The 25,778-nt window shown below is 46.3% G+C and overlaps 1 protein-coding gene across 1 annotated transcript in view; it reads right to left on the minus strand.

Moving 5' to 3' along the window:
* Positions 1-864: 864 nt before the first annotated feature.
* rpn1 (ribophorin I) overlaps positions 865-25,778 on the minus strand; it is a 44,246-nt gene continuing 19,332 nt past the window's right edge. The window contains 8 exon segments of the mRNA XM_059943915.1: positions 865-1,565; positions 5,785-6,030; positions 8,042-8,161; positions 9,564-9,702; positions 10,961-11,060; positions 13,937-14,129; positions 14,899-15,108; positions 18,779-19,085. Of these exon segments, the coding sequence (XP_059799898.1) occupies positions 1,383-1,565; positions 5,785-6,030; positions 8,042-8,161; positions 9,564-9,702; positions 10,961-11,060; positions 13,937-14,129; positions 14,899-15,108; positions 18,779-19,085 (1,498 nt within the window). The 3' untranslated portion in view covers positions 865-1,382.

The following is a 25,778-nucleotide window of genomic DNA, read 5'->3' on the forward strand; positions in this document are numbered from 1 at the left end:
ATGGCAGGTGGAGTTAGGGTAATACTTTACAGCACCAGTGACCTGGGTTCAGTCCACATGGGTTTCTCACCACATTCCAAAGATGTAGATTAGGTCAATTGATTGCATGGGTGTAACCACACAATACAGACTTGTTGGCTGGAAAGGCCTGTTAATTTCTAAATACTTCCCCAGGGATCATAACTTTATCGTGGTGGAGAAGTTTGAGTGTGGCACTGCCTGGAGTTTAGCTCCTGGTAGGGTCACCCATGGCAGGGTCAGCAAGTTCAAAGGGGGAGATTCCAGACAAGAGCGATCCAACCAAGACCTCAACAGATGATGATGTAACGTCACACTGGCTGAGGAAGCCTGCAGCAGTGAAGGAGTCCCAGTTGTTGTGCATTCCATGCCACTGGCCACTGTCAAGGACAATGTGGTGGCTCACCTTGCATCAACTCCTCACGTTTAACAAAGTCACGTACAGGCATTCTCCGTTAAGGCTATCCACCCTAACATCTCTGATTAGATCTCATGCTGATCAGCAGGTTGAAGGGAGCAGGAACGTGAAGAGCCATGTGGGTTTCCTGTGGGTGCGCCGGCTTCCTCACATAGTCCAAAGACACATGGATTGGGAGGTTAATGGATGAATGTAAATCGTCCTGAGATTAGGCTAGGAGTAAGTAGGTGGGTTGCTGGACTGGAAGGGCCTGTATCTCTAAATAAAAGAAACAATCCTGGCCTGGACTGCATAGCCATGTGAAGACTGACTGATACACAGCCCTGTAGGAAAACAGAACTCTCCTCAAATGATCACAATACTATCTCCAAATAAAACAAAAATGCAATGAATATAGAATGTATTTCACAAAGACAATAACACCAGCATCAGAGACGGCAAGATGCCCTTTTAATTTTTTCATTTTCCAACTTAAGAAATTAAAGTTGAATTTACAGTAAACTTCTGTCAGAAAGAAGGAGACACAACCCTAAGCCCTTCCACTGCACTTGGTGTCCAGGGGAGGGATTGGCAATACAAAATGTAGTTTTTACATGCATTAAAAAACATCCACAGAAGATTACAGGAGAAGGGGGAACATTCGCCAGATGGGGCTGGCAGGGGTCATCTTCAGTCGGTCCCGCAATGAATGTGCCTCTGAATGCCAGTTGCCTCATTTGACCCTAGGAATCATCTGCCAGCCCCAAACACTGAAGAGTGATTAAACAAACTTTGAATGCTTGCCCATACTGCACTGCACCTGAGTTGGAGGAGTCACCCCTCTCAAACCGATTACACTGAACCCACCTTACACAAAGGAACTCAATTAGTTTTACTGCCACTCAATCTTTAACGGGGGGGGGGGGGGGGGGGAAGAGAGGAGGAAGCACGGAGGGGAAGACTGGCACTATAAGGTGTCCAGGATGGTGTCGATCCTGGAAATGAGGTCCTGCCGCTTTGAAGAGAGGTGTTTGTCATTCTCGATGTAAGCATCCTTCTTCACCTTCCCAGCTACCAGCCGCTCTGCTTCCTGACTGGCCTTCAAGGCCAGGTCCTTCACCTGCCCGTCCAACTTCTGAATCTCAGCCACCTGCAGAGGAAGACAGGGATGGGGGGGGGAGAGAGACAGGTCAATCACAGGTAGCTTGTCCCTACCCCGTACAGCAGGGCTCCCAGCAAAACTGCTGAACTATAATCAAACACAGGACATCCAAGATGAAGCTAACATTAACAGGGCAGTAGTACGGTGCTCAGTTCTGGCCGCCTCACTACAGGAAGGATGTGGAAGCCATAGAAAGGGTGCAGAGCAGATTTACAAGGATGTTGCCTGGATTGGGGAGCCTGCCTTATGAGAATAGGTTGAGTGAACTCGGCCTTTTCTCCTTGGAGCGATGGAGGATGAGGGGTGACCTGATAGAGGTGTACGAGATGAGAGGCATTGATCGTGTTGATAGGCAGAGGCTTTTTCCCAGGGCTGAAATGGTTGCCATAGGAGGACACAGGTTTAAGGTGCTGGGGAGTAGGTACAGAGGAGATGTCAGGGGTAAGTTTTTTTTAAAACTCAGAGAGTGGTGAGTGTGTGGAATGGGCTGCCAGCAATGGTGGTGGAGGCGGATACAATAGGGTCTTCTAAGAAACTTTTGGATAGGTACATGGAGCTTAGTAAAATAGAGGGCTATAGGTAAGCCTAGTAATTTCTAAGGTAGGGATGTGTTCTGCACAACTTTGTGGGCTGAAGGGCCTGTATTGTGCTGTAGGTTTTCTATGTTTCTAAATGGATCCTGCCCAGAGCAACAAGCTCAAACCCTTGTTCTGTTATGGGAGGGGCTTTCCTCTGCACAGATGCTGCATCCTCTAGGGCTTCTGAGGAAGGCTCAACCGAGGAGATCAAAAGGCAATGCCCCATGGCAGCAGCATCCATCATTAAAGATCCCCACCACCGCGTTGCCACCATCAATGAGGTGGTGCAGAAACCTGAAGAAAGATTCAGATTCAGGAACAGCTTCTTCCCGTGTGTCAGATTTCTGACCTCACTGTTCAGTCTTTTGGTGCCTGTAAACTATATATTAATTTTATGACTTTATCCTGCACTGCTGCCATAACACAAATCACACAAGTCAGTGATGAACCTTGTTCTGAAAACAGAAACTCAGTTGTACTGTCCCCTCGCTGGTAGAGCGAAGGAAGATGGGGATCACAAAGGACACAAGCTCAGTATCCTCACCCCCTCCCCAGCTTCATAATCACACCTTCATTTCTTCAACATGGGGCCAACTTTGTGCAGCTTTGAGGGGAACTTCGGGATTTATCTGAATTAGTTTCACTTTGCCAGACACAGTGAAATGCATCATCTGTGTCAAAACAAATCAGCGAGAATTATGCTGGGAAGCGTCACCATGCTGCCAGCACCAACATGGCAAACCCTAACCACAAGCCTTTAGAACGTGGGAAGAAAGCAGAGCACCCAGAGGAAACCTATGTGGTCACGGGGAGGATGAACAAACTTCTTACAGGCAGTAGCGGGAATTGAGCCTGGATCTTACAGTTGAGGTTACAGTGCTGTGCTATAGATTGGCACATGGACGAAGGGGAAATGTTGGGCCATGAAGGATTAGATTAATCTTAGGGCAAGTCAGAAGGCTGGCACAACATTGAGGGCTGAAGATCCTGTATTGTTCTGATTGTTCTATATTGATCTGTGAGTGTAGAATATGACTGATTTCTTTGATGGGTTTGTTACAAGGAGAAATTAGAGATTATAGATCCAAGGGTGGCTCAGTAGTGTGGTGGTTAGAGCAACACTTCTACAGAATCTGGTATTAGGGTTCAACTCCCAACAATGTCTGTAAGAAGTTTGTACATTCTCCCCGTGACCATATGGGTTTCCTCCAGTTTCCTCTCACACTCCAAAGACATACAGGTTAGGTTTAGGTAAGTTGAGGGGATGCCATGTTGGCACTGGAAGCATGGCGCCATTTGCAGGCTGCCTCGAGCACATCCTCAGACTACGTTGGTCTGTGATGCCAACGACGCATTTCACTGCATGTTCTGATGTACGTGACAAATGCTCATCTTGAATCTGAATTTTATAGGTTATCACAGGTGTTGCACTAGACTGAACATATGCCTTTGTAGTTTAACAATTAATTGTCTGCTGTTTTTTAAATAATTATCTATATAGATGTTACTGTTCAGTGCACCCCCTAGTGGTCAGAGTATGGACATGCAATTGTGCAGTGCACCCCCTAGTGGCCACAATATGTATATGTAGTTGTTCAGTACATCCCCTAGTGGTCAGAGTATGGATATGCAGTTATTCAGTGCATCCCTTTGGATACTTGGCAGTATGGAGGAGCAGAGGGATCTGGAGATACATGTCCACAGATCCCTGAAAGTTGCCTCACAGATAGATAGGGTAGTTAAGAAAGCTTATGGGGTGTTAGCTTTCATAAGTCGAGGGACAAAGTTTAAGTGACGCGATGTAATGTTGCAGCTCTATAAAACTTTAGTTAGGCCACACTTGGGAGTACTGTGTCCAGTTCTGGTCGCCTCACTATAGGACAGATGTGGAAGCATTGGAAAGGGTAGAGCGGAGATTTACCAGGATGCTGCCTGGTTTAGAAAGTATGGATTATGATCAGAGATTAAGGGAGCTAAGGCTTTACTCTTTGGAGAGAAGGAGGATGAGAGGAGACATGATAGAGGTGTACAAGATATTAAGAGGAATAGATAGAGTGGACAGTCAGCGCCTCTTCCCCAGGGCACCACTGCTCAGTACAAGGGGACATGGCTTTAAGGTAAGGGGAGGGAAGTTCAAGGGGGATATTAGAGGAAGGTTTTTCACTCAGAGAGTGGTTGGTGCGTGGAATGCACTGCCCGAGTCTGTGGTGGAAGCAGATACACTAGTGAAGGTTAAGAGACAGGTATACGGAGGAATTTAAGGTGGGGAGTTATATGGGAGGCAGGGTTTGAGGGTCGGTACAACATTGTGGGCCGAAGGGCTTGTAATATGCTGTACTATTTTATGTTCTATGTTACGGTCGTAGAGGTGCTGTAGAGATGTGCGCTGTGCTAGTCGCCTCCATTTCTCACAGTTGTGGGCGAGTGCCTGGGTTGCTGTGAAGCTCTCTCTGGTCCACTGTTGTCTGTCCATTTCCTCCTCTGTCTGCCCCATTTTCTTTTCCCCTGCACCGCTCCCTGAAGAATGGTCTTTGATCTTGTTATGTGGCCATAGCACCACAGTTCCTCTTCTTTGCTGTGGAGAGTAGATCTTTGTAGTGTCTCATGTGCTGTGTGATGGTTCTCCGTACTTTGTCATTTGAGATATGGTCTGTACAGGAGATGCCGATGAGCCTTCTGAAGCATCTCATCTCTACTGCCTGGATATTCTTTTGCAGTTCTGCTGTCAAAGTCCATGATTCACATGCATACGAAAAGATGGACAGCACAGGCGCATATAGGAGTTTCAACTTGGATCAGAGAGCGATGTTATAATCACTCCAGATTGGTTTTAGTTTAGCCAGCGTTGCTGTTGTTTGGGCTATCCTTGCAAGGAATTCAGGCTTTGATCCTTCTTGGTTGATGATGGCACCAGGATACTTGAACTGTTTGACAACCTCTAGCTCATGTCCACTGTGATTTTTGTCGTGATTGGTTTCTCATCAGCTTGGGTTTCTGGTAGATGCATCATCCTCACTCCGTCAGCCCATCAATGCCATCAACAAACCCGAGGTTGGCTAGGATCTGTCCTCCGATGCTGACAAGATCTTCCGGGGCATCTGTTATGAAGTGGTCACAGTACATATATGCAATTTTCAGTGTGTCCCCTAGTGGTCACAGTATGTATATGCAACGTGCCCCATAGTATGATTCTGGTAGCTTCGAACAGGGTCTGATAGGTTAACTCTTATCTGTGTGATTTTAAATAGAACATCTCTTTTCTATGGGGTATAAAAAGAGATGAACAATTTGCCCTGCCATCTTTTTCAGCCTTTCTGTCCTTTGTTCTTAGCTGCCTCTCCCTGATTCCATTTCATTTTGTTGTATTATCACTTAATAAAACGATTGTGAACCAAGTTTAAGGCTTCTTTCTTGACTTACAAAATAACCTTGAATTACAAACATCTGAATCCAACTTTTCTCCTCTGTTCATTCTTTGCTGATGTAACACTCAACAACCAATTGGAATTATGTTTTAAGCCTTTTTCTGGACTTCTGAACATCTTGATCACAAAACCACTAGGACCCAGAGGTAAAGGATTTGCCATGACCTCTCTGCTGTAACCATAGGACCATCCCACACCCCTTACCTTCTCAGCCAGGTCCGAGCCCTCGCTCTTCAGCTTTGACTGCAGGGCGCTGATGTCCCCAGAGAGGCTGCGATGCTCCGTCTCCAGACTCTTGCGGCCGCTGTTCAGGGTGCCAATATCCCGCGACTGCTTGTACTTGTTCACTGACTCCTCGAAGTGGCGGTACAGGCCGAGACGCTTGTTCACCAGAGTCAGCACCTGCTCGGTGATGGAGGCCACCTTCATCCGGGCTTCCGCTGCCGGGTCCTGCAGCAACAGGTGGGACAAGGAGAGACTTCAGCAAGGAGCACTGGCTGAAACCATCGAGTCACAGCATGGACAGCCCAACTAGTTCATGCTGACCGTGGTGCCCATCCAGCTGGTCCCAATTTCCTGTGTTCATCCCTCTGTTTCTTCACCTGCCTCAAACACTTATTCTAGCAGTTTGCTCCATTTACTTACCACCCTCTATGTGAAAAAGTTGTACCCAGGTCTTTTAAATCTTTCCCCTCTCATCCTAAATCTATGCCCCATAGTTTTGGACTCCCCTACCCTGGGATAAAAACTATTACTATCCACCTTAACTATACCTCTCAGTTTTAAACATTTCTACAAGCTTGCCTGCCCCCCCACCCCCCCAATTCACCTACATACCAAGGAGTAAAGACCTAACCCTCCCTACAACTCAGGTCCTCTGGTCCCAACAATATCCACAGATCTTTCCTGCATTTTTAAAAATTCACTGTGCAGCTGCCACAAAACAAAATTCATGACATACATCAGTGAGAACAAACCTGGTTCTGATCCCAGTTTAACTACATCTTTCCTAAAAGAGAGTGACTGAAACCGTACACAGTGCTCGCTTCAAGCGCAGCCTCACCAACACGTTACACAACTGACCATAATGTCCCAACTCCTATACTCATTGCCCTGCCTGAAGGCTGGCATACAAAACAATTTTTTTAAATTATCCTGTCTACCTGCTGTTGCTTTCAGTGAAATATTCACTTGCCCTCCCATCACACTCCCTGGTGCCCAGCATTCATTGTCCAAGACTTATGGTGGAGTAACTTTCCAAAATGCATCAGCTCTACCCACAAAGACCAAATCTTTTAGAGAACAGCAAGCAGGGGGAGGCCACAGGTTCATGGTCAAGGAGAATAGATGTAAACTGTAGATTTAAAAAAATTATCCCCTCAAATTAGTACAACAATCCCAAGACATTTACAGATGTACAGTCTTGGTCAGTGGGATGTGAGTATGTGACAAGGGGAGAGGATAGAGAGATGTTGGGACGGAGCTCTGTAGTTAGGAGAGCTATATGCAGCGCTGTATGGGAAGCAGCTCAGTGGAGAATTGCAGAAGGCATCAGCAGAGTGTGTAGTGCCACTGTCTCTCTGCTCCAGGGGTCCTGGCTTCCATCCTGACCACTGGTACCAGCCGCATGCAGCACAAGGATGAACTTTCTGTTGGTACCCCCACTTCACCGGTTTCCTCTCACATTACAAGGAAGCTTAAATTAGCAGCTGAATTTGACACGGAAGTGAGTGCTAGAATTGTGGGGAAAGAGGGAGCTGAGAAATGAGGCAGCAGTGGGAATGTAGGGAAGAATATAATAGGATTAGTGTAAAGCTGTGCTTGGCAGTACTACGGGCCAAAGGGGTCCATTTCCAAGCTGTTGGACTACGAGTCAAGAGAAGAGGGTGAAGGCTAGGGTAGGGGAAGGAACGAGGAGACTGTCAGACTGAGGTAGGAGGTGCAGTTGGAGAGGACATTGCTTCGTCTGTGGAGTTAGTTTGGGATAAGCAGAGCTTAGGGAAGAAACTTTATTAAGAACAATTTCCCCTCTGCCAACAAATTTTGAACGGTTCATGAATTTATGAACCCTTCTCACTACTGTGCTCATTTTTGATGATATTTATATTATTGTAATTTAAAGTAATATGTATGCACTGTACTGGAGCCACAAAACAATTTTCATGATGTACAGAACAGAACGTTATAGCACAGGACAGGTCCCTCAGCCCACAATGTTGTGCCGACCTTTTAACCTACTGTGAGATCAATCTAACCCTTCCCTCCTGCATAGTTCCCCACTTTTCTGTCATCCATTTGCTGATCTAAGAGCTTCTTAAATGTCCCTGACGTATCTGGCTCTACCACCACCCCTGGCAGCCACTACTCTGGTATAAAGACGCTGGAGATGTCAGTACTAATAAACCTGATTCTCAGAACACTCTCAGAGGATTAAACCGCTCTGTCATGATCACCAGCTCACCTTTGTGATCGAGAAGTCCAACCGGACATAGATGATGACAGTGAAGAAGAGAATGTAGAAAGCTCCCACCACCAGCAGGGGCTCCTGGAGCATCAGGACCTTGTTGAAGTTGTAATGGATCTGTAGGAGGAAAGAGCACAAGAGGTGAGGAAAATTATTCACAGTCACAACTCTATGCCCTGTCAGATAACACTGTTGGTTCAGTTCAACCTGGCAGGGGGGGCACTGGGTCACAGGGACCCGGTATTAGGCCTGATGTCTTCTCTTTCTGACGCCTGCTTTCAGCTGGGAATGCCGAAAGAATGAGGGGGCACAGCCTCAGAATACACAGACACCCCTTTAGAATGCAGATGAGGAGGAATTTATTTAGCCAGAGGGTGGTGAATCTGTGGAATTCATTGCTGCAGAGGGCTGTAGGTATATTTAAACGGGAAGATGATAGGTTCTTTTCCAAGAGAGGATCGAGGAGCCAGGGTCAGAAAAGTCATGGATATAGGAAATAAAGATAAAAATGTCATGTGTAATTGAAACATACAATTACATCCACACTGACATTATCCTGTCCCACTCCGTGGATGGCACAGTATCGAGGTGGCTAGGGCACTGCTTTACTGTGCCAGCTTACGGTTAATGCCCACCACAGTCTGCAAGGAGTGTGTACGTTCTCTGTGACCACGCGGGTTTCCTCCCACGTGCAGTTAGGGTTTAGTGAGCGGTGGGCATACTATGATGGCGCTGGAAGTGTGGCAAAACTTACAGGCTGCCCAGCATGACCCTCGTTGATTTGACTGGACACGAGCAATGCATGTTTCAATGTACGTGTGACAAATAAAACTCATCTCTACAGGAGTGACTGGTCAGTACAGGTGAAGGAGGACTGCACAACACATTGGTCAAGAACGACACCAAGGTCACTACATACAGAGAGCTGGCTTAACAAGGTTAACCCCTTCTGTCGATGTCTGATAGCTCTGGGCCTGTACTTGTTGGAGTTCAGAACTGGCGGGTGGGGAGTGAAATCTATTGGAAGGTCTAGGTAGAGAGGATGTCGAGGAGTCCAAGACCGGGGGTACAGGCTCAAAATAAAAGGGCGTCATTTTAGAACGGAGATGAGGAGGTATTTCAGGGTTATGCATCTGTGGAATTTCTTGTCATAGACAAGGAATTGTCTGGAGGCTAAGTCACCAAGTATACTTAAAAGCTGAGGTTACTTGGCTCTTGTTAATAAGGGGAGAAGGCAGGAGAATAGGATTGTGATGGAATAGCAGAGCAGACGATGGGCTGAATAGCCTCCAATGTCACATGGTCAACCTCTCACCCTTTGCTCCAAAGAGAAAAGCTCCACCCTGCAAGACAGGTTCTCTAATCCAGGGAGGATCGTGGTAAATCTCCTGTGCCTCCCCAAAGCTCTGCAACATAGGTCAGTCACGCATAAGGGGTCTGACCACCCTTGAATTAACAGAAATGGCAGCAACAAGGGCCAAAGGACAATGGTTGAGAATGGGAGAAAAGCAGCAGGTACCACAATATCCTGAATATGCTGTTCCACCAGGTTTGACTTGTGGGCAATGATCACAGGCCGGCCAAACGTGTCCAGGTAGGTGTAGTGGAGTTCGTCAGGCTGTCGGTCGATCCCATATGGTGTGTCCAAGTGAATGTTCCTGCAGAAAATACAGACAGGCTGACACTGGGGTGGGGGAGGCAACTTAGTGACACACAGTTTTATTCCTGTTTCAGAGGCCAAGTACACTTAGAACAATGACTTACTGTAGATAGAGTAAAACTCCCTCTAGCTTGTCCCATCACACTCTTCCCAGACATAGACAGGGTGGAAGAGATTCCTCCCCCCCCCCATCCCTTATCAAATAATCTGCTTGCTGTCTCAGTGTGGTGACTCATTTTCTATGCTGCACAAAGCAGGAAGAAGCCATTCAGCCCCTCAAAATTTTCCATCATTCAACAATAGCACGGCTATACTGCACTATCACATAATCTCATGTAAATGCAAGCAGGATTTTTCCACTGAGATTCGCTGAAACTAGAATTAGAGGTCACAGGTTAAGCGTGAAAGGTAAAATATTTTAGGAGAACTTGAGAGGAAACTTCTTCATTCAGGGAGAGGTGAGAGTTTTGAATGAGATGCTGGGAAGGAAGTGGTGGATGTGGGTTCAATTAGATATGTACACAGATGGGCTGGTTATAGACAGATTAATAATTCAGCACAGACTAGATGGGCCAAAGGGCCTGTTTCCATGCTGTGGTCTCTGTGATTCAATCAGACCTTCGACATTCTGGGACTTGGAGGTCACAGTGCATTCATTCGCTGTTAACAAGAACCTGCTGGCTTGATTCACGATGAAGTGTGGCCCAGGAGGAGCAGGCACGAGTCCGCCCGTTCAGGAGCAGGGACTGGATCAGTCTTCGTCTGGAATCTTGTCCACAGCCCTTCCAACTTGGCTGGCCCCGCCCAAAGGACGCAAGCCTCCATACGATGTCAACGTGTTGATCCAGGTCGTGTCATATGAAACATAACAAGAACTAACGACGAGGAAGATGACATTTATCCTGAGGTTGTTCGAGCCCCGCCTGACGGTGGCTCATCTGTTGCATGCACACATTGATGTTGCTCGCTTGATAAACTCACCAAGGGAGGCTTGGAAAATGCTGACCCAACAAATGGCGAATAACTAGTGCAGACTAGATGGGCCAAAGGGCCCATTTCTGTGCTTTACTGCTGTGACTTTAAAACACACATACATGTGCGCCTGGAGACTTGTGCGGTTGGACTTCATCTCTAGACTAAATGGGAGTTAGTACTTATCAGCTGGGAAAAGGCAAAACTAGTGCTCCCAACCTACACCCAGTAAGGGGGAGCGGCTACAACACGAGGTGAATGTGCGGTGGACCCCAATCACTCACCTCGCTCCTTCTGGGAGAATCAACTTCACGGTGAGGTCGTCAATCACTTGATCATCGAATACGTGATCAACAAACCTCATTTTCAGAGCGTACTGGTCACCTGATAGGAGACAGAAAGGTAAAACTGACCAATCGGCAGCAGTGGAAGGACAGGTCACATCGGTCCCAGGGTGAGGGCAGCAAGGTGTCAGTGTCAGCTCCAACCACCATCCAGACCCAGGGAGACAAGATACCAGTTACTGCAATCTGGAGTGAATCACAAAATGGAGGAGCTCAGACAGGCAGTGTCAGGTCAGGCAGTGTCAACGGGGGAGAATGTAGCCTCCAAACCAAGAGCATGAATAACGATTTCTCTAACTTGGTAATCTCTCTCGCCTCCCTCCTCACTTTGACTCCTTTCTCACTCCTCCTCTTCTCCCTGTCTGCCCATCACTTCCCCTCTCCAATCAGATTCAATCTTCAGCCCTTTACCTCTTCATCCCATCAGCTTCCACTTCTAATTTCATCTCCTCCTCCACCCACCTTCCCCCTCACATACTCACCTATCGCCTGCCACCTTTTGCTCCTCCCCCTCCCCCCGTCCTTTCCAGTTCTGATGGAAACGTCGACTGTTTATTCTCCTCAGCCCCACCATCTGAGATCCTCCAGCATTTTGTGTGTGTTAGTCGATGTTGAGTTGAGTGAAAGGGAAGAGAGCTGCTTTTTTTTTTAAGCGTGTCGCTCCAGACAGGCAGTCATTTCTGTCTGGTGCATGGTGTCAGCATTGGTCTCCTTTTGGATTAACCGGGTCACAATATGAACGGTCCTGACTCGACCCTTGTTTGTTTCTTTTTAAAATGAGGCTCGATGCTCAACCTGGCACGGATGAAAAGCATGCCCCGGGTGGGGGGGGGGGCAGACTTGGATTGGAATTTGGAAGCCTTTGCTCCGGAGTCTGGCGCTGATCCAATTGCACCACCAGCCGGCAAGAGAGCTGGTATAAAGAGGCAAAGGGAAAGAGGTGGAGCTAGAGCTGGCAGGTGTTAGGTGGACCCAGGTGAAGAGGCAAACTGTGAGAAGAGGGAGATCAGGAATAGTGACAGAAGCTGGGAGGTGAAAAGTGACAAAGGACTGAAACTTGAGAATCTGCTGGAAACCAGACCCCAAACAGATACCGCAAGGAGGAAGCTGGAGCATGGAATTAAGCGAGGGAGTTGAAAAGGGCAGATGGGGTAATGGAGAGAGGGGAACCAGAGTGTGGGTAATGGACAGATGGAGAGGGTGGAGCAGGAGTGTAAGTGGGCAGATCTTCCACATGAAGTAGTTGGGGAGCCCACCGGCGAGGTGTTGCCAGAATGGCTTAAGGACATCATTAACTTTAAGTAGGAGTGTTGTGTAGAAAGGGAAGTGGTCAGGAATGGGATGGAACCAGGACCACGTAGTCTGGGAAGAGCTGGCAAGTTGGGAGTTTAGGAAGAGACAATGGTGTTTAATGGCGACTCCTTTGCTCGCATCTTCAGAAACAGCTCTATTTCCATCTTTAATATCTCTATTTTGAAGACCCTGACCTGGAGTTACATGCTGGCTAAAGTGCCGAGACACCAGAGATCTTTGGGCAAAGAGCTTGGGAGAAGTGATGCAACGGATTTCTAACATCGTAAACCAGCGAGTACTTTGTTACATCTCCCATCTTGCTGTGAAACAGAGACACCTTTCTCTCTTATTAGGGGGAGAGGGGGAGAGGGGGAGAGGGGGAGAGGGGGAGAGCCTGTGGTATGTCAAATACTGGTTGAATGAGCAGTCTTTGGAGTACTGCAAGTGTGTGTCTTTACTGTTGCTTTGCTCACGAGTGTTCAATGGTGGGTGCCAAAGCTTCTTTCTGTCGATGGGGCGGGGGGGGGGGGGGGGGGAGAGAGAGAGAGGGTGGACCGTTGCATGCTGCCACTTACGTGTGGGAGGAGGGAGGGGAGCTGGGGGGACTTTGAGGTTCTAACATTTAACTGTCATTCATCCTTTGGGGGGCAGTCCTCTGTTTTTGTGGTTGGTTGTGAAGAAAAAGCATTTCAGGATGTATACTGTATACATTTCTTTGGCATTAAATGTACCTTTGAAACCTTTCCCCAGGGACTGACCTTACAACTGCAGTACTGCCCAAACCAACAAGTGCCATCTCTGATCCATCTCACAAGAGACCTGCGACTAGACAGATTGAAGACCAGTCTCCAAATGGAAAGCTGGTAAATCACTTTGCTCATTACTACAATTAGGGAGGTGAAGACATACACCTAACACTTCAGTAACAGCTTCTTCCCCTGTACTATCAAGAGTTCTGATCAGTCCATGAACATTACCTCAGTATTCCTCCTCTGCAGAATTTGTATTTTGTAAGTTATAGTATATTTTATGTATTACACTTTAATGGTGCCACAGAACAATTTCCTGACATACAGTACTACGCAAAAGCCTTAGGCATGCAAATTTATAGCTAGGGCACCTAAGACTTTTGCACAGTTCTGTAATTGTTAACATGGAGCGGAGAGCAAGTTTGTAAATCAGGCGGGAGTGAAGGATGTTGGGAGTGGTGAGAGACAGGTGGCAGAGGAGGAGTGCTGGGGCAGCGGGTGGTGCTGATGAAGATACACCCAGCCGTGAGACACCAGGCAAGGTCATTTGACTCCAAACAACTGATCATTACGGAATGCCTCTCTGGTGCTTCCTGCTCCCTCCCCTCTCCCTAACCATGATTCCCCTCTCCCTGTCACCTTCCCATTCTCAGTCCACAATAGAGACTCATATCAGAATCAGGTTTATCATCACTCACATACATCAAGAAATTTGTTTTTTTTGCACCAATATAGTGCAATACACAAAATTACTAAAGCGCTGTGCAAAAGTCTCCCTAGCTGTATACACGTAGGTGCCCATGTCCATCAGTGAAAATAAACCCAATTCTGTATCAATCTCTGTTTAAGCTGTAAAGCTGGGACTGGTACTGACCGATGTTGTACAGGTACTCATAGCTGGGCAGGTTGTATCCAATGACATAGTGGGTCTTCCAGCCGCCAAACAGCGGGAAGCGAGGACGGACTTCCATCTCTACAGAATCATCCAGGACAACCAAGTGGCTGGTGGAGATGTTCCCAATGTCATCACGGTAGTAAACATCCTGGGCAGCAGCAGGGAGGATGGTCTGGAATGGACAGCAGAGAGATTGTCACAATAGCTTCCAGTTAAATCAGAGCCTCAAACTAAGAAATGTGGGCCTGCCAGCTGGAGTCAGTCACATCAGAGGTGAGATGCAGAGCTGGTGAAGGTCGCTATAGTTATGCAGATGTTCCTCTCTCCTGGTACATTAGTATCAATCTACATGTGGATAAAATCCACCCTGGATTTGACCTCCTACCCCTGTGGGGGTCAGTAGAAGGGTGGGGTCATTCAGGATGAGATTTCTGTGATATAAGTTGTATTCCTCAATGCGAAGCACCTTGGAACGGGAGTTTCTTTCATCTCCTTTGGAGTGAAGGAGAATGAAAAGCGACCTGATAGATGCGTACAAGATAAGAGGCGTATATCAAGTGGACAGCCAGAGACTTTTTCCCAGGTAGGAAATGGGCAATATGAGATGGCATAATTTTAAGCAGATTTGAGGAAAATACAGGCGGGGGGGGGGGGGGGGGGAGGAGGAGGGAGACAGTGTGTGGAGATGTCAGAGATGAGATCTTTTAAATATACAGAGTGTTGGGTGGGGTGCATGAAACACTGTTGGGATGGTGACAGAGGCAGATACACTAGGGACATTTAAGAGACTCTTAGACAGGCACATGGATGAAAGAAAAATTCAAGGCTTAGGTGTGAGGAAGGATTGATCTTGGAGTAGGGTAAAAGACGACACAACATTGTGTTCTGAAGGGCTGAATGTACACTGTGCTAAGTTCTATGCTCCTGGATGTGAGACATACCTTGAAGGATTTAACAGAGGATATCCCACTGTCCGGTTGCCTCTGGTAATCATAGCGGGAGAAAGGCCCCTTCAGAATGGCGCCACAATGCTTCAGGTCGATGGTCTCCTCCACAGCGATGTTCCCCCAGTGCGACACCTCAATGAGGCGTGTCATGCTGACAATGGCCAAGAAAGGGCTGTTGTTCTCATAATGCACCCTCAGCGGGTCCTGAAAGGACAGTACAGCACATCAGTGAGAACAGTCGGCATAAATTGTGCTCATCAGACTCAGTCCTGCTCTCATAGACACCTGATACAGAGAGAGCAGACACTCAACTGAGAGCAAGGAGTGGCAGGATAGCATAACAGGTAGTTGCTTAACTGTCTGCAAGGAGGTTGTACGTTCTCTCTGTGACCATGAGGGTTTCCTTCGGTACTCTGGTTTCCTCCCTCACTCCAAAGTGGTACAGTTTCAGGTAAGTTGTGGACACACTATGTTAGTGTTGAAAGCATGGCGACACGTACCGGCTGACCCCAGCACATCCTCAGACTGCGTTGGCTGTTTGATGCAAACACATTTAACCGTCTGCTTCAATGTATGTGACAAGTAAAGCTAATCTGCAGACACTGGAGATCCAGAACCACACACACAAAATGCTGCAGGAACTCAACAGGTTGGGCTGAACTGAATAAACAGTTGACGTTTCTGGCCAAAACCCCTCTTCAGGACCTGATCTAATCACTTGCCTTCCCTACAACTGCCCAGCTAATTAACCCTGCAAGAGTTAACAGTGGCATGCCAAGTTTGGTGCAGCAGATCCAACACTTGCTCAGAGAAGAATCATCTCAGGTGCTGAGTGAGTGAGTGTGTGTACGCAAGGATATGGCAAATTGCAGCTGTGCTTTGACAGTCGCTCAAGTGCACAGGGAAGTCATTAATCAGCCACAGAACCCTGTGCCAAGGGAACATGTGAAGTGATCGCAAGCACATTTTGTTCCGAGTAGCTGATAGGAAAGCCATGGCCACACTAACACCTGCTTCTGGTGCTGGGGAAACTGTTACAAGGAGGGAAAATATACAAGACAGGAAATACAATTTAGTTCATAGATGACAGGAATTATTTGCAGCTTTTGCCAGAGGCTGCTGGATATTGGGAAGGTACAACTGGCAGTATCTCTATTAAACAATTATTAGTCACTTACAATAGTATTTAAGCTGCAGAAATACTCTTATGAAGAATGGATCTCTTTTGCAAGAAGTATTGCATTATAAATGCAAATCACACTCAATTTTAGAAGTACTGAACTTAGTGCAGCAGAGCATTGCCTGTGCAGCTCTGAGAACTTTAACGCTTTCCCTTTTTAGGATATTGTTGCAAAGGAAAGATTTAACGATTAATTTTGTTTGTCACATGCACACTGAAATAACATAGCCACAGAACAGAGGGACGTCTACTTAGAACAGAGATGGGGAAGAATTTCTTCAGCCAGAGTGGTGAATCTATGAAATTCATTGCCAGGCAGCTGAGGCTGCCAAGTCACTGGGTTTATTTAAAACAGATGCTGATAGGTTCTTGATTAGTAAGGGTATCACAGGTTCCAGGGAGAAGGCAGAAAAATGTGTTGAGGGGGAAAATAAATCAGCCACGATGAACAGGTGGAGCAGACTCGATGGCCCGAAAGGCCTAATTCTGCTCCTCTCTCTTCTGGTCTATATTCAGTGAAATGCAAGGTTTGAGTACATAAGCAACAGTCTGAGGATGTGCTGGGGGCAGCTCACGTGTCTCCGGCGCAACAAAGCATGCCCACAACTAACCCTAATCAGTACGTCTTTGGAATGTGGGAGGAAACCAGAGCACCCGGAGGAAACCCATGCAGTCAAGGGGAGAAGGTACAAACTCCTTAGACAGTAGCAGAAATTGAACACTGATCCCCAAGATTAACACCTTGATATTCAAGGAGACACACATTTCATTGTCTTGGTCCACAAAATGCCAATGGAAAAGCCAAGATACCCGAGAGAGGCAAGAAGGAGCCACAAGATCAAATGCGAGCTGGGATCACAGAACACACACAAACAAACGTGCTCCTGCTTCCTCTCACAGTCCAAAGATACACCAGTTAGTAGGTTAATTGGTCATTAGGGTTTGTCCTGTGTTTAGGCCAAGGCTAAAAAGGCCAGTTGCTGGATGGCGGGCTTGTTGGGACAGAACGGCCTGTTCTGCACTGAAAAAGCAGATACAACAATATCCGCCATTCCTCTCCTACTGTAACATGACACATAATTATTAAACACAGTCCCCAAGAAAGGCAAATGAAGCAGGACTAGGTTAATAAGGGCCTATACCAGATCAAAGTGACTCTGAATTTCTACAGATCAATAAACACAAGAGGGATAATTTTCCCACCGCCTGCATACTAATATATTAATCCTTTCTGTAACATATAATTAATTCTCTGAAGAGACCGAGCTGAGAATTTATCCTTCTCTCTCCCCTCAGATTCTGCCTAACTAGCTCCGCATTTTAACCCCACCTCCCAGATCTCCAGCATCTGCAGTTCCCGATGAAAGGTCTCAGCCCGAAATGTTGACTATTTATCTCCCTCCATAAGTGCTGCCTGACCGGCTGAATTCCTCCAGCATTGTGTGTGTGCTAATCTTCAGCTCCATTTTCACAAGTAAATCTCTATGGCCAGTACCTGCAAATTTAGCCAGGGGTCCACAGATGTTTGCAAGGACAACCCAGCAAGGGTGGCCAGCTGTCAGAATTCAGTGCTGGAGGTCTGCCTGATGTTAATCCTATCCTGTCTACGCAGAGGTTCCGATACATCCCAGTTGCTTTGTGGGAAATTTATAAGGTGGATGCAGGGCCACTTGATTCCTACAGTGAGGAAGTCTCAGAATACCAGGACGATCTTTAAAGCAGACGAGGAGGAATTTCTTTAGCCAGAGGGTGATAAATCTGTGGAATTTATTGCCAAAGATGGCTAGAGGCCAAGTCATGGGTATTTTTAAAACAGACTTTGATAGGTTCTTGATTAGTCAGGGTATCAAAGGTTATAGGGAGAAGACAGGAGGATGGAGTTGAGATGAATAATAAATCAGACATGATGGAACGGTGGAGCAGATTTGATGGGCTAAATGGCCTAATTCTGCTCCTATGCCTATGGTCTTAGTAATTTTGTTCCTTTGCTTTATTCACAAGGTTGACTTTTCTCCGTTTACTAAAGGCCCAGCAACATTAAATGTGTAATATGCAACCCTAATGGGCAGAAACAAATCTCAAAGACGCCCCTCTCCCACCACACGCAACAGGTTTCAACTACAGCTGGTGTAGTGGCTACAAACAGTAAGTAGAACTCTGCCCTCACCAAAACCATGCAGCAAGGGACAATTCTAACTGAAACTGGCAATATACAGGCAGGGTACAAGACACTACAGATGCTGGAATCTAGAGCAACAAGCAATTTTCTGGAAGAACTCAGCAGAACGATAAGTAAATCTGTTAGGAAAGTACATATAGGGCAGGGATTCCAAACCTGGGGTCTACGGACCCCTTTGTTAATGTTACTGGTCCATGGTATATAGAAAGGTTGGGAACCCCTGGTACAGGATGTGTCACTGAGAACATGAGTTGTAGAGGCCATAGGTCAGGGAATCAGTTCAGTGTTGAGGTGAGTGAAGTTACCCACTGTCTGTGGGGGGAGGAATTGCCGATGTTACAGGGCAAATCTCTGCAATGGAACCCAGCCCCAATGCAAAGATCAAAACTGAATGTCAGCAATTCCTCCCCTCCAAGCAGATGCTGTTCGACTCACTGAAATTAAAGGTGTGGGAAGTTTGCCGAAGGTGGCAAGGAAAGAGTGGAGAACGAAACAAAAACTGTTGTTCTTGTCACCTGGCTGTAGGGAGCGATGTCCTTGAATGGCCCATATTCGATGGAGTCCTCAGATTTGCTGGGGTTTCCAAGTTTGGTGTAACTTTCAACGTTCTTCGAAGCAAGCTTGACCCGAGTTATTTGGGTCTTGGTGGGGTATGGCGAGTAGAAGTAATGGCTGCCCTCAAACACCACAAACTGTTTCTCAGCCTGGGCAATGTGTGTCGGGAAAGGCCGCAGGACGTGAGTGAACGTGGTTTCGATGGTCAGCTTAACTCTGGCACCAGCTGCCAAGCTCGATCCCAGCTTCACTTTGAAGAACTTTCCACTGGAAATGGAAATAAAAAGTGATGAATAAAAAGTCTCTAGAAAAACACTACTCAGACCCAAGATTAACATCACAGTACACAAGCGTAAAGGAAAGTGAAATAATTGTAACTCCAGAGCCGATGCAGCACAAAAAAAACAAGATAAACACTACTCAGACCCAAGATTCACAATTAACATCACAGTACACAAGCGTAGAGAGTGAAATAATTGTTAACTCCAGAGCCCATGCAGCACAAAAAAACCCCCAAGATGACAAGCATGACTGAGTTCAACTTGAAATTTGACAGGGAAAAAGTAAAGCCTGACAAGCGGTTTTTCAGTGGAGTAAAGTGGTATGAGAGAGGAGTTGGCCAAAGTAAATTGGAAGGAGCTGCTGGCAGGACAGCAATGCCGTGAGTTTCTGGGAAAAAATGAGGAAAATGCAGGATAGAAGTATTCCAAAAATGAAGAAATATTCAAATAGCAAAAGTGTACAACAGTGGCTGACAAGGGAAGACAAAGCTAATGTAAAAACAAAAGAGAGGGCATACAACAAAGAAAAAATTAGTGGGAAGATAGATTAGGAAGCTTTTAAAAACCTAGAGAGAGCAATTAAAAGGATATTTAGGAGGGAAAAGATGAAATATGAGAGCAAGCTAGCAAATAATATCAACGTGGATAGAAAAAGCTTTTTCAAGTATATAAAACAAAAGTTGAGAGTGGATATAGGTCTGCTAGAAAATGAGGTTGGAGAAACAATAATAAGGGACAAAGAGATGGCAGCTGAACTAAATGAGTATTTTCTATTGGTCTTCACTGTGGAAGACACTAGCAGTATGCCAGTTGTTGAGGGGTGGGAGGGAAGAGAAGTGAGTGTAGTTACTATTACATGGAAGAAGGTGCTCAAAAAGCTGAAAGATCCAAGGGTACATCTGTTACTCTGTTACATCCAAGGGTTCTGAAAGAGGAAGCGGTAAAGATTGTGGAGGCATTAGTTATGATCTTTCAAAAACCATTGGACTCTGGCATGGTTCTAGGGGACAGGAAAATTGCAAATGTCACTCCACTTTTTAAAAAAAAGAGGAAAGCAGCAGAAAGGAAATTATAGACCAGTTAGCCTGACCTCAGTGGTCAGGAAGATGTTGGAGTAAATTGCTAAGGATGAGGTTATAGAGTACTTGGTGATACAGGACAAGATAGGACAAAGTCAGCATGGTTTTCTTAAGGGAACATTGTACCTGAAGAACCTATTGGAATAAAGAGGGGATTGCATTGAAATCTACTGAATATTAAAAGGCCTAGATAGAATGGATGTGAAGAGGACATTTCCTTTATGGGGTAGTCTAGAACTGGGGGCACAGCCTCAGAATACAAGGACGCCCCTTTAGAACAGAAATGAGGAGTTACTTTAGACAGACGGTGATGAATTGTGGAAGTCATTGCCACAGACAGCTGTGGAGACCAAGTCACTAAGTATACTTAAAGTGGAGGTTGATAGGTTCTTGATTATTAAGGGTTTCAAATGTTATGGGGAAAAGGTAGAATAGGGCTGAGAGGGTTAATAAATCAGCTATGATGGAATGTTAGAATAGACTTAAGGGGCCAAAATGGTCTTAAGTCTGTGGCTTTGGTACAGTTCCAATGTTTAAAAGATATTTGGACAGGTACATAGGGATACAGGTAAATGGGACCAGTTCAAGTAGGCACTGCAGTTGGCAAAGGAGTTTGTTTGAAGGGCAGCGGAGTCTGTGGAAGCAGAGTCCTGGGCTTTGGCTAAGTGGGCTTCGGCATAAGGGGACTTCGGTAAGCCTGTGTGATTGCTCGCTGAGGGGAAGAAGGTAAGGTCGCTAGGTGCTTTTTAGACTTATTCTATTAATCCAGTTCAGGTATGGGGGAGACAGTCAGAGCAGTGGTGTGCTCCGTATGCAGTATGTGGGAGGTCAGGGTCAACACAGTTGTCCCTGATGGCCACACCTGCAAAAGGTGCGTCCAGCTGCAGCACCTATCAGACCGAGTTAGGGAGTTGGAGCAGGAGCTGGATGAACTACGGATCATTCGGGAGGCAGAGGCAGAGATAGATAGGAGTTATCAGGAGGCAGACACACCAAAAAACCAAGAAGTAGGCAGATGGGTGACGGTCCAGAGAGGCAGGGGGAGCAGGCAGAGAGAGCAGAGCACCCCTGCGGCCATTCCCATTAACAATAAGTATACCGTACTGGATACTGTTGATGGGGATGACCTACCAGGAATGAGTTGTAGTGGTCCTGCCTCTGGCACAGAGGTTGAACCCTCAACTAGAAAGGGGAGGAGGGAAGAGAAGAGAGCGATAGTTTTAGGGGACTCTATAGTTAGGGGGGCAGATAGGAGATTTTGTGGGGCAGATCGGGAGTCTCGGATGGTATGTTGCCTCCCTGGTGCCAGGGTCCGGACATCTCAGATCGGGTGCAGGCTATTCTTGAGAGTGAGGGCATGAACCCAGATGTAGTGGTCCATGTAGGGACCAATGATGTAGGTAAGGTGAGTGAGGGGGTCCTGCTTAGAGAGTTCAGGGAGTTAGGAGTGAAGCTGAAAGGCAGGACCTCCAGGGTGACAATCTCGGGATTGCTACCTGTGCCACGTGTGAGTGAGGCGAAGAATAGAATGATTATGCACATTAATACGAGGCTGAGAGCATGGTGCAGGAAGGAAGGGTTCAGATTTTTGGATAATTGGTCTTTGTTCCAGGGACATTGGGATCTGTTTCGAAGGGATGGTCTACATCTGAACCGGAGGGGTACTAACATTCTTGTAGGAGTGTTTGCCAGTGCTGCTCGGGGGGGGGGTTTAAACTAGATGTGCAGGGGGCAGGGATCCAGATCCAGAGGGTTGGTCAGAAGGTGCATGGGGTTAAATGTGTACAAGGTTTGGGTGATCTTGAGAAGGTCATCAAAATTCAGGGTGCAATTTTCCCGAAGGAAGTTCAAGGAGCTGGGTTAGGTACAGTAGACAGTGTTTTAAGCAAAGAGAGGAGGAATGGGCTAAGAATTCTATACTTGAATGCACGTAGTGTCAGAAATAAGACAGATGAGCTTGAAGCTCAGATGAAAATGGGGAACTACGATATTGTTGGGATAACGGAGACATGGCTGCAAGGGGATCAGGCCTGGGAATTGAGTGTACCAGGGTATACGTGGTATCGTAGAGACAGAAATATGGGAAGAGGGGGTGGGGTGGCCCTGTTGGTGAGGAATGAGATTCAGTCCTTAGCAAGAGGTGACTTGGGAACAGGGGAAGTAGAGTCTGTGTGGATTGAGCTGAGGAACAGTAAGGGTAAAAAGACCCTAATGGGTGTTGTGTACAGGCCCCCAAACAGTAGCGTGGATATTGGGTACAAGTTGATTAGGGAGTTAACATTGGCATGTGCTAAAGGTAATGCAGTCATTATGGGAGATTTCAACATGCAGGTGGACTGGGAGAATCAGGTAGGTGCTGGACCCCAGGATAGGGAGTTTGTGGAGTGTCTAAGGGATGTATTTTTGGAACAGCTTGTGCTTGAGCCAACCAGGAACGAGGCTATTTTGGACTTGGTGATGTGTAATGCACAGGAATTGATAAGTGATCTTGAAGTAAAGGAGCCATTAGGAAGTAGTGATCATAACATGATAAGTTTTTATCTACAATTTGAGAGGGATAAGGGCAGATCAGAGGTGTCAGTGTTGCAGTTAAATAAAGGAGACTACGGAGCCATGAGGGAAGAGCTGGCCAAAGTTAAATGGGCGGATGCCCTGGCAGGAAAGACAGTGGATCAGCAGCGGCAGATATTCTTGGGCATAATACAAAAGATGCAAACGCAGTTCATTCCAATGAGAAGGAAGGATTCAAAGAGGGGGAAGGGGCCACAGTGGTTGACAAAGGAAGTCAGAGATTGTATAGCATTAAAGAAAAAGAAGTATGACAGGGCTAAGATGAGTGGGAATACAGATGATTGGGAAAGTTTTAAGGAACAGCAGATCTTAACTAAAAAAGCAATACAGAGCGAAAAAATCAGGTATGAGCTCAGTCTAGCCAGGAATATAAAAGGGGATAGCAAAAGCTTTTTTAGCTATGTGAAGAGAAAGAAGATAGTTAAGAACAATGTTGGCCCCTTGAAGAATGAATTGGGAGAAATTGTTATGGGAAACAGGGAAATGGCAACAGAATTTAATGCATACTTTAGATCTGTCTTCACCAGGGAGGACACAAGCAATCTCCCAGATGTATGGATGGGCCAGGGTCATAAGATATCAGAGGAACTGAGACAGATTGACATTAGGAAAGAAACTGTGATGAGTAGACTGGTAGGACTGAAGGCTAATAAATCCCCGGGTCCAAATGGTCTGCATCCGAGGGTTCTAAAAGAGGTGGCTCAGGAAATTGCGGATGCATTGGTAATCATTTTCCAATGTTCCTTAGATTCAGGATCAGTTCCTGAAGATTGGAGAGTGGCTAATGTTGTCCCACTTTTCAAGAAGGGAGGGAAGGAGAAAACGGAGAACTATCGCCCTGTTAGCCTAACGTCAGTCGTGGGGAAGATGCTTGAGTCCATTATTAAGGACGAAATAGTGGCACATCTAGATGGCAGGAATAGGATTAGGCCGAGCCAGCATGGATTTACCAAGGGCAAATCATGCTTGACTAATTTGTTGGTGTTTTTTGAGGGTGTAACAAGGATGTTAGATGAGGGTAAGCCAGTAGATGTTGTGTACCTAGATTTTCAGAAGGCATTCGATAAGGTGCCACATAGGAGACTGGTGAGTAAAATCAGAGCTCATGGCATTGGGGGCAGGGTTTCAACATGGATAGAAAACTGGTTGGCAGATAGAAAGCAAAGGGTAGCAGTGAATGGGTGTTTCTCAGACTGGCTGGAGGTGACTAGTGGGGTACCACAGGGCTCTGTATTGGGACCACAGCTCTTTACGATTTATGTCAATGATTTAGATGAGGGCATTGAAAACTATATCAGCAAGTTTGCTGACGATACTAAACCGGGTGGCAGTGTGACATGTGAAGAGGACTTTAGGAGAATACAGGGAGACTTGGATAGGCTGAGTGAGTGGGCAGATACTTGGCAGATGTCATTCAATGTGAATAAATGTGAAGTTATCCACTTTGGAAGCAGGAACAAGAGGGCAGAGTATTGTCTGAATGGTGTAGAGTTAGGTAAGGGAGAAATGCAAAGAGACCTAGGAGTCCTAGTTCACCAGTCAATGAAGGTGAATGAGCCAGTGCAACAGGCAGTGAAGAGGGCAAATGGAATGTTGGCCTTTGTTACAAGGGGAATTGAATACAAGAGCAAGGATGTTCTTTTGCATTTGTACAGGGCCCTGGTGAGACCACACCTGGAATATTGTGTACAGTTTTGGTCTCCAGGTTTAAGGAAGAACATTCTGGCAATTGAGGAAGTGCAGCGTAGATTCACTAGGTTGATTCCTGGGATGGCAGGGCTGTCTTACGCAGAGAGATTGGAGAGATTGGGCTTGTACACGCTGGAATTGAGGAGATTGAGAGGGGATCTGATTGAAACGTTTAAGATAATTAAAGGATTTGATAGGATTGAGGCAGGAAATATGTTCCAGATGTTGGGAGAGTCCAGTACCAGAGGGCATGGATTGAGAATAAGAGGTCAGTTATTTAAAACAGAGTTCAGGAAGAGCTTCTTCTCCCAGAGAGTTGTGGAGGTGTGGAATGCACTGCCTCGGAAGACGGTGGAGGCCAATTCTCTGGATGCTTTCAAGAAGAAGCTGGATAGATATCTGATGGATAGGGGAATCAAGGGATATGGGGACAAGGCAGGGACTGGGTATTGATAGTGAATGATCAGCCATGATCTCAGAATGGCGGTGCAGACTCGAGGGGCCGAATGGTCTTCTTCTGCACCTATTGTCTATTGTCTATTGATGTACAGCACTCAGCTGTGATCTCATGGGGTAACAGAGCAAGATGGCAGATAACTCTGGGATGACTGAGGTGCAAGGTTGAAGGCAAGAAAAATGACAAGCGCTCAAGTCACCTGTAGTTAAACTTACTCCGACAATCACCAACCACAACAGTCCAAAATGCTACCCCTCACCTCCCTCCATGTTAAGTCAGAATCTATTAACCGGGCTTTGCCACTTTTCACAAGATGACCATGAAAAAAACTCAGCTGACGGGTACCTTCCCATGCGCTATACAACAGCATCAGTCGAGGAGAAAACTGCAACCACTCTCAGCACTTTTGGCTACTTCTCACAAGTTACGAAAATACAATCAGCCAATCTGTGGGCAAATATAGGAATGCTACAACTAGTTTCAATGCTGCAGGTGAGGGATTAATAAGTCATAGAGCAAAGAAACTGGCCCTTCAGCTCAAATGACCCACGCCCATCCAAGTTAGTCCAAGTGTCCGTGTTTGACTGATATCGCTCTAAACCAGTGATTCCCAACTTAGGGATACATGGCTCCTTCAGTTAATAGTTGGCATAGTAGGCATAAAATAGGTTGGGAACCCTGTTCTAAACTGTTTCTATTCATGTACCTATCCAAGTACCTTTTAAATGTTGTTAATATTTCTGCTTCAGACACATTCCCTGGCAGCTCTGTCCATATACTGACCACCCCCGGGTGGAAAAAGCTTCCCATCGGATGCTCTAGTTCTCGGTTCCCAACCTTGGGAAAATACTATGCACTCACCCTATTGATGTCCCTCAACTTT

The sequence above is a fragment of the Hypanus sabinus genome, chromosome 19, assembly GCF_030144855.1.
Source record: "Hypanus sabinus isolate sHypSab1 chromosome 19, sHypSab1.hap1, whole genome shotgun sequence".
Classification (NCBI taxonomy): domain Eukaryota; kingdom Metazoa; phylum Chordata; class Chondrichthyes; order Myliobatiformes; family Dasyatidae; genus Hypanus; species Hypanus sabinus.